Source organism: Pleurodeles waltl, chromosome 12, assembly GCF_031143425.1.
Source record: "Pleurodeles waltl isolate 20211129_DDA chromosome 12, aPleWal1.hap1.20221129, whole genome shotgun sequence".
Lineage (NCBI taxonomy): Eukaryota > Metazoa > Chordata > Amphibia > Caudata > Salamandridae > Pleurodeles > Pleurodeles waltl.
The window spans coordinates 534,219,458-534,232,370 of record NC_090451.1 but is presented as its reverse complement, the minus strand read 5'-3'; the positions used below and the strand labels follow the sequence as shown (position 1 = coordinate 534,232,370).

The following is a 12,913-nucleotide window of genomic DNA, read 5'->3' as shown; positions in this document are numbered from 1 at the left end:
GTGCATTAGGCATTGTTGTCTGCATCTGCTCTTGAAAAGTCAGTTGTCTACATAGGGAATACACAAATGATGTTCCTGTGCAGAAGTGCAGACATGACCGCCAGAACCTTTCTGAAGACACATTGTGTTTGGTAACTCCCAAGGGCTTTGAACTGGTAATGCTGTCCACTTACCATGATGAATAGGTACTGGTGGTGAGCATGATAGATGGGGAACCCTTGTGTGTGTGAATAGGAGAGGTGTTAGGGGTTTGGGGAGTCACTGATTTGGGACAGAGGTGCCCTGATCAGTGTAACCTCTGCCTTTACCACACCCTTTGTCCCTGTAGTCACCCAGTATGTCGGTCTTTACCTGCTGTGTGTAATGAAAGGCCTGTCTCTGGCCTGTTTTTGCAGCTTTTGGTTGAACTCTGGAATGGTTTCTACAAAAGGTGGATGTAGGTTTAGAAGACTGGATGTCACCTATGGACCAATGTACTTTTTGATTTTTTTCGAGCATCCCATCCACTTGAGGTCTGAAGAAAAGCTCTACATCAAAAACATCAACAAGCATTTTAGGGAGGTGCTACTGTGTCTGCAATTAAAGACTGGAAATTCAGAGTCAAGTGTGCAATCGTAGTAGGATGCTGGTATTGGTAGCCCGGGTTGTGGTATCCGCTGCATCCAGACATTTGATTTTAGTGTTGCTAATGACTTTGACCTCTGCCGCTAACTCGAGTCCCATCTCTCTGTGGGCTTCCAGGAGGTTCTTGATGAGCTTTTTTTTTTTTTTTTTTAAACCTATTTTATTGGCATTTTGATCTAACAGCAAATCAGTACAAACTCACTATCATAAAATGCCATTCAGTGCTCTTCCGAATATGGGCAGATAAGAGTAAGTGGACGATCAAGTTTATCAACATTGGGCCAAAACAAAATATCAGGCAGGTCCAACGCAAATGCACAAACTCTGGCACGGTGTCCCCCTCCGCCCCCCTGCTTAGGAGGACGTAAGAGCAACAGGGGTGTGTACCCGATTCTGCATTCCCTGTCCTCCACTGCCTGGGGATGGTCACCAGGCAACCCAAACTCCTAGCTAAAAGTCTCAAAGGGGACCAGGACACCGTCCTGGAATAGATTCCCCCAATTTGGTGATACCTGCTGCGGCCCAGGTCGCCAGTCCACCCCAACCATTCCCATCCTTCAGTAGCGTAAGGAAGGTGAGGGGTAATTTGGCATTTTAGTGCCTGACTTCCGCATGACTTTCCCCCCAGCATTTCTGCATGGTTTTGTGAGCCTGCAAGGGCAGTCCAGTAGGGTCAACAGTTCGGTGGACTAATCTGAGTAATGTTTACTGAGTTGGGGGTGAACCCATCTGTGGGCCCATCCGGATGGCGTCGGCCAGCCAGCCACCTGGTCAGCCATTGTAACTTGGCTGCTAGATAATACAGTTCAAAATCTGGGATTGCTAACCCACTGTGAGGCACCGGACGTAGAAGCCTAGCAAGCGCCACCCGTCTCCGCCCGCCCCACATATAAATGTAGTGCTAATTGTATTCAGGTCCATGAAATAGGACTGAGGTACCCACAAGTGGAGGGACCCGAACAGATACAGCAATCGGGATAAGGCTACCATCTTAACGAGGCAACCCGTTTTGCCACCAAGTGAGGGAAGAGTCTGCCAGAAAGCAACGCTCGACTTTAAGGTCCCGGGAGCCTTCCCATAATTACTGTCAAACATATCATGGGTAGAATGATTATTTTTTACACCCAGGTATGGTAGGCGATGGAGTTATAATCTAAGTCCCCAGAAAGATCTCTCGGGGTCTCATTTTCTCCAATAGGTAATAAATTAGTCTTGGACCAGTTTACCCTCAGCCCAGATACTTTTGCAAAGCACTCCGCCCCTCGGGGTGTACCTCAGCATGCGCTAGTGAGAAGGGCAATCCTGCCCTGACCCATATTAGTGTCCCCCCACGTGTATGCAGAGAACGTGTAAAAAAGGTGCCCTCGACAGCGGCAATGCAGTGCTGCGCCTTCCTTGGCAGTGATGTGCGTTTCCTGCAGAAAAGCAATACCCACCGCCGCCTCTGCAGATACGCAAATTGTAGGGAAGTACCATCTTTCTTGGCATGGTACCCCCATTTTTCCTTGTATGTCAGTATGTTTTTGCCTGTCTCACTGGGATCCTGCTGGTCAGGACCCCAGTACTCAGTTTGTAGCCTAATGCGTGTGTTATCAGTAGTGATTAACTGTGTCACTGAGGCTCTGCTAATCAGAACCTCAGTGCTTACGCTCTCACTGCTTTTAAATTTGTCACTATAGGCTAGTGACTTCATTTACCAATTTCAATTGGCACACTAGACCCCCGCCTTATAAGTCCCTAGTATATGGTACCTAGGTACCCAGGGCATTGGGGTTCCAGGAGATACTTATGGGCTGCAGCATTCCTTTTTCCACCCATAAGGAGCTCAGACAAACCCTTTTAAAGGCCTGCCATTGCAGCCTGCGTGAAACAGCGCACACTTTCACAGCCATTGTCACTGCACTTAAGTAACTTATAAGTCACCTATATGTCTAACCTTCACTTACTGAAGGCTAGGTGCAAAGGTATTTAGTGTGAGGGCACCATTGCACTAGTCCCCCTGACTTTCAGAGTGCGGGGACGCCATTACACAGTATCACTACATATAGGTCAATACCTATACATAGCTTCACAATGGTAATCCCGAATATGGCCATGTAAGTTGTCTAAGATCATGGAATTGTACCTCCATTCCAAATCTGGTATTGGGGAGCCGATTCCATGCATCCTGGGGGCTCCACAATGGACCCCTAGTACTGCCAAACCAGCTCTCTGAGGTTTGCACTGCAGCTACAGCTGCTGCCACCTCACAGACAGGGTTCTGCCCTCCTGGGGTCTGAGCAGCTCAGTCCCAGGAAGGCAGAACAAAGCATTTCCTTTGGGAATAGGGTGTTACACCCTCTCCCTTTGGAAATAGGTGTTACAGGCTTGGGTGGGAGGGGGGGGGGTAGCCTCCCAGAGCCTCTGCTTTGAAGGGCATAGATGTGCCCTCCTTGCATAAACCAGTTTACACCAGTTCAGGGACCACCAGTCCCTGCTCTCAAACGAAAATGGGCAAAGGAAAGGGGAGTGACTACTCCCCTGTCCATCACCACCCCAGGGGTGGTGCCCAGAGCTCCTCCATTGTGTCCCAGACTTCAGCCATCTTGTTTCCCAAGGTGTGGGGACACTCTGCAGGCCTCTGAGTGGCCAGTGCCAGCAGGTGACGTCAGAGACCCCTCCTGATAGGTCCATACCTTATTAGGTAGCCAATCCCCCTCTTAGGGCTATTTAGGGTCTCTCTCTTCAGATTCTGCTTGCAAGTTTCAATCAGGAATCCTCTGCAACTACTACTTCATTCACTGGCCTCGGATCGACAGCAGACTGCTCAAGGAAACCGCTGTAACAGCAACAAAGTATCCAGAAGTGCTAATTTTCCTCTGCAACTTCAGTTCCAGCCAACAACAGTTTCCATGGTGTGCACGCTCTGGGGACTACCCGTCTTCACCCTGCACCAGAAGGACCGAATAAATCTCCCGTGAAGTGACATTCACTTTCCTGCTCCTGCAGGCACCTTCTAAGTTCACTTGGACTCCTCTCCTGGCGACAAGAGTGCTCCTTGGAACACAGGTGGTGGACCCCTTCAACACAGACTGTCCTAAGGTCCTGCTGTCCAAATTTGGAGGAGGTAAGAGCTTGCCTTCCCAGTTGGCGACAGTACCCCAGTGCACCGCGCCATCTTCACCTCCTGAGGCCTATGTGCACTATTTGCAAGAATCCTTTGTGTACAGCCTGGCCCAGGTCCCCAGCACTCTTTCCTGCGACGCTCAACTCACTGAGTTGTCCTCCGGAGGTGTGGGACCTTCCTTTGTTGTGCTGCAGTAACTGCAATTTGCACCATTTTGTCCCCGCGTGTCCTGGGACCTCAGTGGGAGCTGCCTGGTCATCTGTGGGTTCTCTCCAGTATTGGGTGCCCCCTTCCTCCTCAGCCCGAGTTGAGGCCCCCCAGTCCTTCCTGGGTCCAGGCAGGGCCACTTTGTCGCAATCCGCAACATTGCTTGAACCAAGGCTTGTTGGACGAATCCAGCACCGCAACTCGCCTGCATCCAACATCTCCACGTGGGACATCCATTGCATCACGCAGGAACCCACAGCCATCTTCCTTTGGTGCATTTCTGCAGACTTCTTCCAACGGGGACTCTTCTTTTGCACCCTCTTATAGGTTGTCAGGGGCTCCTGTCCTTCCTGGAACCTTCTCCGACTTCTGGACTTGGTCTCCTCTCTTTGCAGGTCTTCAGGTCCAGGAACAACCATTTGTTGTTTGCAGTCTTGCTTGGTTCTTGCAATAACTAATCACAACTTGTAGTGTGTTCTAAGGAAACTTGCAGTATTTTACTTTCCTTGGCTTTGGGGTGGGGTATTTTACTCACCTTTGTGGTTTTCTTACTCTCCCAGCGATTCTCTACACACTACACTTGTCTGGGGGGGGGGGGATTTGTGATTTGGATTCCACTTTCTTAGTATATGGTTTGTGTTGCCCCTAGACCTATTTTCTCCTATTGCATTCTATAGCATTTCCTATTGTTTGCACTATCCTATGTCTAACTACTTACCATATTTTGGTATCTAGTATATATATTGTGTATAATACTTACCTCCAGAAGGAGCATTGCCTCTAAGATATGTTAGGCCTTGTGTCACCCAAATAAACTACCTTTATTTTTGGCAACACTGAGTATTGTCTTTACTTGTGTATAAGTACTGTGTAACTATAGTGATATTGCAAGAGCTTTGCAGTTCTCATAGTTCAGCCTAAGCTGCTCTGCTACAGCTACCTCGATCAGCCTACGCTGCTAGAACACTACTACATGTCACTAATAAGGCATAACTGGACCTGGTATAAGGTGTAAGTACACAAGGTACCCACTACAAACCAGGCCAGCCTCCTACAGAAATACCTTATAATGCTTAGTCAAGGTGTGAATGCCCAAAACATTCCAGGATATTATCTTATAATAATGTCTGAGCCATAAGCAAGTCACTGTTTGTCCATTTAGGGGGCTATCCCACCACAGTACAACCGGGTAGTAGACCACTGCTCCACCCAGCATCCAAATATTAGCCAACTCTCTGATCCCTGACCCAGTGGGTGATTCCATCAACCCCGAACAACTTTTCAACCATTTAACCCAAATCCCACACCTCAGGACAGGGAGAAACCTCCCACCCATCCAAACCGCATACCAGTAACCAGTTCCAGTCATGAACAAACTTTCAGGGAGATGACGCCAAGCAGCTTCTGGTTCCTGAGGCACCTGTCCCCACCCAACTTTAAACAATGTCTCGCCTCATGAATGCCTGCACCACTCAAACTCGGGGAGAAAGATTATGCTGTTGAGGGGTTGGCTGCTGTCCCCATGAACTATAACAATCGACCGTGCTCTCGCCCAAAGGATATCTGGGCCTTTTCCTGGGGAAAACATATCTTATCAGCTCACCAGACGTCTGGGGAGGGTGGGGGGGGGGATGGGTCACTACCAGTAAGCACACACTGGAGAAGAGTGATTCATTGGAGTCACTCTCAGAGTCTGATCAGTCTTCACTCTCTCGGGATGGAGTGGGGGAATATGCTCCGCCGGCTGCACCCTGCTGATAGAAGCCACCGCCTCTACCGCCCTCCTCTGTTCTTGCTGGGCCTCAGTCATCATGGTGGAACCAGTGAACATGGGGCCCCTCCACTGCCGGGACCACAGGTGGCACCAGGGCCTCTGGGAAATCAATTCTCCACTGGTTCCCGGTCTGGGTTAACATTGCGCCCAAAACCAAGCCTTCTGAGGAATGATGAAATATTGTACTCCAGTCCTTGTGACCACTCCGAGTCTGGCGGGGAACTGCATGGAGTACTCCACTCCCAGTTCCCGCAGTTTCTTTTTCACCTCATTGAAGGCCACCCACTGGTGCTGCACCTCCTTTGAAAAGTCTGGGAAAATCACCACTTTATAGTTCTTCTTTATGAGGTGCTCCTTTGAGGGCCTGCTGGTGGATATGGTCCCAGTCTCTGAAATGCAGCAGTCTCGCCACCACTGATTGAGGATGGTCACCCGGGGGAAGAGGACGGACTCAGCGCAAAAAAAGAGAGAGACCCTCAGGTGCCCCCTCGTGCCTAATCCAGGATTCCAAATAATGCACCACATTGCTTCCTTCCACCCTCTCCGGCAGGCCCACCACTCTGATGTTGTGGCGGCCCTGTTTTCAGCATCCTCCGCCCTGGCCTCAAGGGTTTTCATGCAAGAGAGTCCCCTCTCCGTAACAGATACTCGCTCCGTCAGGCACCAGTGGTCATCTCGTAAGAGACCCAGGTCTGTACTCAGTGCGTCAATTTTCAACTCCAGGGCCTCTCTAGAGGCTGCAATACGTCTTGAAGAGTGGAAACAGGGTGAGCCAGTCCCGAATTAGAGGGCCCATCCTGCACCAACCAATCAGGCACTGAGCCACCCACCGCTGATCGCCAAGTCCACATCACGTTTTTTGGAGCTCTTAACCATGCCTGCTTCTGAATGGTCTCCTCTGGTTCCAGATCAATTCTCAAAGCTGTGCCTGTCTGTAGGGCTCCAACCACAGGCCTACACAGCAGATCCAGCAGGGGGGCCCCGGCCGGGTCTCCCATCATGGACTCTGTAATGACTCTCTGTGATGGTGCTCACCTCCACTTCAACTGGATGGGATGAGGGAAGGCATCCCCACGTTGGTGGTGGCTTCCCACCTCCTACACACCTCAGGTTCCCTCTGCTCCTAGGATCCACCTCCAGGGGAGCCCTCCCAGCCCCCAATTTGCAGATGCGGGTCGCTGCGAATCCTCCTCCAGGCAGCCGCATCTGTGTTGAAGAGGGTCTCACAGGCCTCAGAGGTCCGGCGGCCCCATCATGCAGCTCTTCACATGAGCACCGATCTTTCACTAAGAGGGGAGCAGCAATGTCACTATTGGCGAGGACCCTGCCGCTCCAGTCGGAGACCACCACTTGATCAAGGCAGCGGCTGCCCTTGCCGTGCCGTCAGCCGTGGATCCGCTTGCCTGCAGAGGCCCCAGTGCCACCCCCACAGCTAAGGGGCCAGGGACGGTCTGCAGGCTTCACTGTCCGCATGTTTCTCCGGTCACTGCCTCTGGCCCAGTCTGGATTTCACCCTGCCCCCCCCCCCCCCCAAAAGCACTAGGGGACCTCCAGGCTCCCTCCTGCAGACTGAGAGCTCTCCCAGCCCACGGCACCTCACACACTGAAGGACAGGAGGCAGCAGCAATCTTGTGTGGACGCACGGTTCCACCGAGGCAGTCTCCCAGTTACCATCTCGCCCTCACATCTCGGGCCGGCGCTAGGCTCTCTCAGGAGTCCCCAGGAGTCGTATAGGATGGTTGGGATCCCAGGGAGCGTTCTACAGGCGCAGGATGGGGTCAGATGGGGACCGGCTCTCTTCTTGAAGAGCTTCTTCAAGGCCTATAGAGTTGGCAATGCAGGAATGAGTGGTGGTTAGCACCATCACATGCCAAAAGTTTTGATGTGCTTTCTCTACTTTTTGGGTTGAAGTGTGCCCCTTGTTGCCTGCATTGAGTCCCGTTTGTGTGCGGTATGTACCAAAAAGGAACTGGGTGGTAATTGACCCCAGATGTAGACTGGGTCATGAAGGGACACCTTGAATCTTCTTTCTACCCAAGGGGTCGAAACCTTGTCCTTAACAGACTCCTTTAAATTGCCAGTGGCGATTTTCAGCATGCCCCATAACATAGGAATGTAGTGTACTATCCTTTCCTGTATTAGACAGCGTTTCCACTGGGATATCATCCTCTTCCACCACATGCAAGAGGTGTGGGAGTTGTCAAGGGGCGTCTAATCGTGAAAAACTACACTACGCTTTTTGGGAACATGGAAAAGCCTATGTGCAGGCTCTGGGAGCGAGGATGAGAACCTTCCTCACTGCAGGATTGAAGAAGACTTTCTTCTCCATCGAGGACTTTGTGCAGCAGCAGCAGTACGATGGATGCCTCCATACTGTTTGTTTCTCTGTGTTGAGGATCCTTCAAGAACCAGCCTCAAAGCCTGCAGGGGTGGTTGTTCTGACATCAACCTCTGCTCGGAAGGTGGCCAGTCTGAGCCTCGAACACATTGATGGTTGCTACAACTCAACATCTTTATGTGGACATCAACCAGGGCATGGGAGGCTGGGTTATTCCTGCTGGTGACAGCGAAACAGAAGACTGGTGCTTCTTAGGTCCCGACTCTGGGCCCGATGACTGGCTACTGTGGTAGCAGTGCTCTGCCTCGGGCAAGGGGCTCTTTCTAGAGCGAGGCTGCGTCTGACCTTTTCGTGCCTACAACACCAATGGAGCCCAAGGAGTTGTAATTGTTTTGAGCAACAAGGGTTTACAGGGTAACTGTTCCACAACTTCTTCCTCTGCGTTGGTAACTTCTGAGGACGACACCTTGTGGCTTTCACCCCTAAGCCCCCTCTTCCTCCCCATCCTTGTGCAACAGAAAAATATTACACAGAATGTGCTGGTGAGCATCTGAAAGGATGTGCTTTCAATTCCCCTCAACCACAGTCATTCTACAACATACAACCTGAGATGTCCAGGGTCACCACTGAATGGGCATCCACGGTCTTACTAAGTCGCAAAGCAGTGAAAGAAGACTGCTGATGCAACATGAAAACGTTTACTTAGTGGATGCCAGCGACATGGTGTTGTTCTTGAAGTCATTAAGTCCACAGGTCTGGCCCTGAGGAATCCAGCTAGGTGCACGTTGGTCAAGGAGCTGGCTCTCGAACAATCGCTGTGAAGCAATTGTATGCGGCTCTGGTCAGCACGGAAGGATCACAAGCCTTATGGTTCCATATTAAAATTTTAAAACTCCTGAAATTAATCAGTTATGATCTGCTGCACAACCCACCACTCGCGCCCCACCATCAAAATCATAATTTATCCCCAAAACCGTCTCCTCACAGATGAGAAAGACCTTACCTTTGATATAGATACAATTTAATTTCCTTGCTAGTTTATGTGTTATTTGTTACTGAAATTTTGTTTTCAAGTCCATTTGTTCATTGGTATAAATATTGTGAGAGCACAAAGCCTATTTAAGGGCAAGTTATGGTTTTGATGGTGGGGTGAGAATTTAGTTTCTGTAGCGGAAGACAACTTTTGATGTGTAACCGTAACTTCAGTTTTACTGTTTTTTGCTTAGGTTTTTCCTCTATGTGAAGATTACATTGCTTGTACTATCTGAACCGTAGATATACTTGAAATTTATTTTTTCAGTATTTTTATCTTTTTTAACGGGAAAATTAGCAGTGGGACATAGGGCCACAGCTAAGGTGTCTAGCCACTGCTGTGCACTGCTGAAGGGGGTTGGATGCAGGGCCAGGTTCTGGGCCCACATGTCCCTCTAATTCCTGCCACAAATGGCCTTCGCGTGTGCACAGCTGGGGTTGCATGAATCGCCTGACCTGGTAGGTGGCCTTCCGCACCAGACTGTGCTTGTGGTGAAACCCTGCCACATACAGTACTTTGCAAGTGTTTGATCAACATATATGCAAATCCATTAAATGGCTCCAGAGTTATTTGCAAACCAAAGGTTTTTAACCTCCGCCTTTAGTTTTGATCCATCGGATCTGCATCAAACCTGGGATTCCTGCACTGGCTTCAACTTTTCAGCAGACTGGAAACGTTGTTGCAGATTCATTAAACTGCACCGAAGGTGTTATTGCATGCGTATGTTTTTCCCCATCCCTCTTTTTGCGGATATGGATGAAACTGTGCATACCAAATGAAACCTAAAATGTGCTCAATGACTGCCACAGTTTATAGCAAATTAATCGATTTTTTTAACCTTCTTCTCTCCCCACTTAACTGTACCTGGCCTTCATGGATCAGCTTGAATGTAAAAATACAAAGAATACGCTTAAAAATCTACTTTTGAGCAAATTTGTCAAACGACAGTTTCCAGCTGTGAAAGTGTCTCTAAAATGTACGTCTTTGATGCCTACCTTTGACACAAAATCTCTAAGAAGACATTACTTTTTTGTACCAGATCAAAGAATGCGTGTTTTCTGAGTGATTGTCTACTTTCATGGCAACCCTGGTCAGAGGTTTTTGCTACAATGGAGGTGTAAGTTTTTTATTTTTTTTATCTCCACTCCATCTGCATACAACTTGACATGCTGAATCTTAGCTTTGCTAGAGGTCTGCAACGTTGTGAGTAGATTCGTCGAACAGTGTCAAATATGGTGTCAACCCATTACACACTTTTTTCACACATTTAGGCAGACCTCCGGTATTCAGACCGTTCACATCTGATTCTTCTCAGGTCACCATCAGCATCCACGTGTTAACGATTTGTGCAAAATATGTATTGCTGAACTTTGCCTGAATTGTTTTTGTGTACAGAGGTGTGATTTCCGTCACTTGTGTTTCTCCTGTTTAGTTTGTGGTATACTGTGGTATTTTTGCCACAGGGTGACCCTCTGTTCCACAGCTCTGGGGAGCGACAGCTGACAGAGAAAAAGGGAGTTTATGGTGCAGCTGGTCAGCAAGGAAGTAGCCTTGGTTACACTGTGAGATGGTCGAGGACTACACATTGGATAACTCAATGGACATAGGGTATATGATCAGCAGAGGACTTTACCTGTGGTACTTGGCATAAGCATGTGATCTTCCCAGCGTCCATGTCGACGGTGAAGAGCATTGCAGCAGTCTGAGGAGAGTGAGTCTTCAGCAGCTTCAGGGACTCATTTAGAGCCTGTCGGGGGGAAAAGAGCATTTCAGTGATGATTACACAGACACACCTACAACATATCCAACTTGGAGCGAGCCTCGGTTTATGTCACCAGAGGAGTAACAAGAAGGATGTCCATCTTTCATTTATCCACACATTATTCTGCTATTGCTGGCAAGACAAACCACAGGATGTTTATGAAGTGAACAGATACCTACTGAGTGACCTTTTCTCTGGGTTCCTGGAGCAGTTAGGGGTTACAAGGCAGTCGGGGTGGTTGCTAAAGCATAAGCTGATTCTGAAGCTTGCTGTGTTGCAGATTCATATGGTTTGCAGTTTCCTGCCATCCAGCGTCAGGTTTGGAATATTACAGTTTGTTTTCAGTTGCAGAGCTGCATTCCCTGATACATACAATGCATATGGATATAGACACCACCTTAGTTTATTTTCAGTATGTGCGCTAGGAAGTTGCAGTGTCACACGTAAAAGTTCAACACAATAAGCTGTAAACCCAGAAAACATTTAAAACTCACGTTGACACTGAATGCTTCCTCGGTGGAATATGTGTGTTAAGGTCCCCCCAAAGACAGGAATTCAAACAATTGAATTACATTTATTTTTTAAGTTTCGGAGGAAGAGGAGCAGGCTAAGAAGTTTTGCTCACTCCTACAGCCCGAATTGCTAAAGGGATATACACCAAACCTGGCATGAAAATAGCACATTACTTTAGGTGGTTTTGTGTAGATCTGTTCAGTAGTTTTTGATATAATACCATTTTGAAAAGCTAGCAGCTGGGTTTTAAAAGGCTAACACTTTTGTCTGTCTCTGTTGTTTTAACTCACAAGTCATGACTCGAGAATCCTCCAAATCACATTCTGAATTTGTTAAGAAATTTGATTGGCTAGATAAGGGTTCTCAAAAAATGTTTTTCCACCATCTTGAAAATCGAGAGTAGTCACCATTACCTGTTACCTCAACATATAAAACTTCGGTGCAGGAATTAAAAAAGTTTAAGGATTACTCCAGTTTCTTATACGCAAACATTATGTGGAGCCTGATCATTTTGTTTGTATAGTTCTTACAGCTACGGCGGCCACACCCAGAGTTGATAGACTCGGGACGTGTGCTGGGATACCTAGAAGAGTGACAATCCTAAAAAAAATATATATATATAAAAAAAAATAAACAATGCCAGGCACTAGGAATTCATCATAAGGTTGGGTGGGATGCTGGTCAGGCCTTGCACCAATACCTGCTGTGCTAGGGAAACTGTGCACAGAGGGTGTTGGAGGACGGTAAGAGGTAGGGCGAGGGCCTACCTACCCCTGCTACCCACAGCAGATGACCAGGTAGTTTTATAGCTCCCCGGCTACTCTTCCTGCTCACCTTACTCTTCTATCACTGAGTGAGTGTTCTCAGGGGCAGATGATAAATGCAGTGCAAAATGCTGCTGGAGGTTTGACAGCACCAGCTTTAGAGGAAATATTCTGAGTTCATACGGAAATCCTAAATCAAAAGTGATTTTCATTTTCCTTGGGTTTAGGGACTGTGCCAAAATCTGGGCCAACATGAATTATTCTGTCTCTATTATGCCAAGGGATGTACCTGAATATGTTCCTCTTTGCTGACTGTGTACTACTGTGCATTCCTTTCCGTCTGCAACTGCTCACGCATGGAGATGTCCTTAAGCTACCTGGAAGACCGCGCACAGAGCTTCTCGAGTGTGTACATGCACTTCGAGTTAGCCTCCAACATGTCCACACTGACTCCAGCCCATCGACTGCACTTATGGGACTGAAGTGTACAGTATACTGGTTATTGACCATGGCCCGAGGTTTTGGCCTAGGTTCTTTTTTTTTGCCTTCTTACTCCACTGTATTACTTGGATCAGAATGACCCCTGCATATACTGACAAATGATTTATGCCGTAGAAGACTGTTGCATTTACTCTCGTGGCCCTGGTAAGGTCACTGGTTAACACCTAATGACGAAACACGTGTTCGCTACATAGTGACTGACGAAATGAAAGTGTTAATAATAAAGATATGCTTCTATTGCACCTTCAATGACGCTAGGTGGTTTCTTCAGAAGCGGTTGCATCTCACGTT

The 12,913-nt window shown here is 48.2% G+C and overlaps 1 protein-coding gene across 1 annotated transcript in view; it reads right to left on the bottom strand.

The window, feature by feature from the left end:
- The window catches only part of AARS1 (alanyl-tRNA synthetase 1), a 328,287-nt gene that overhangs the window by 16,772 nt on the left and 298,602 nt on the right, over positions 1–12,913 (bottom strand). The window contains exon 20 of the mRNA XM_069217537.1: positions 10,716–10,829. Coding sequence (XP_069073638.1) covers positions 10,716–10,829 — 114 coding nt within the window. The remainder of the gene's footprint in view (positions 1–10,715; positions 10,830–12,913) is intronic.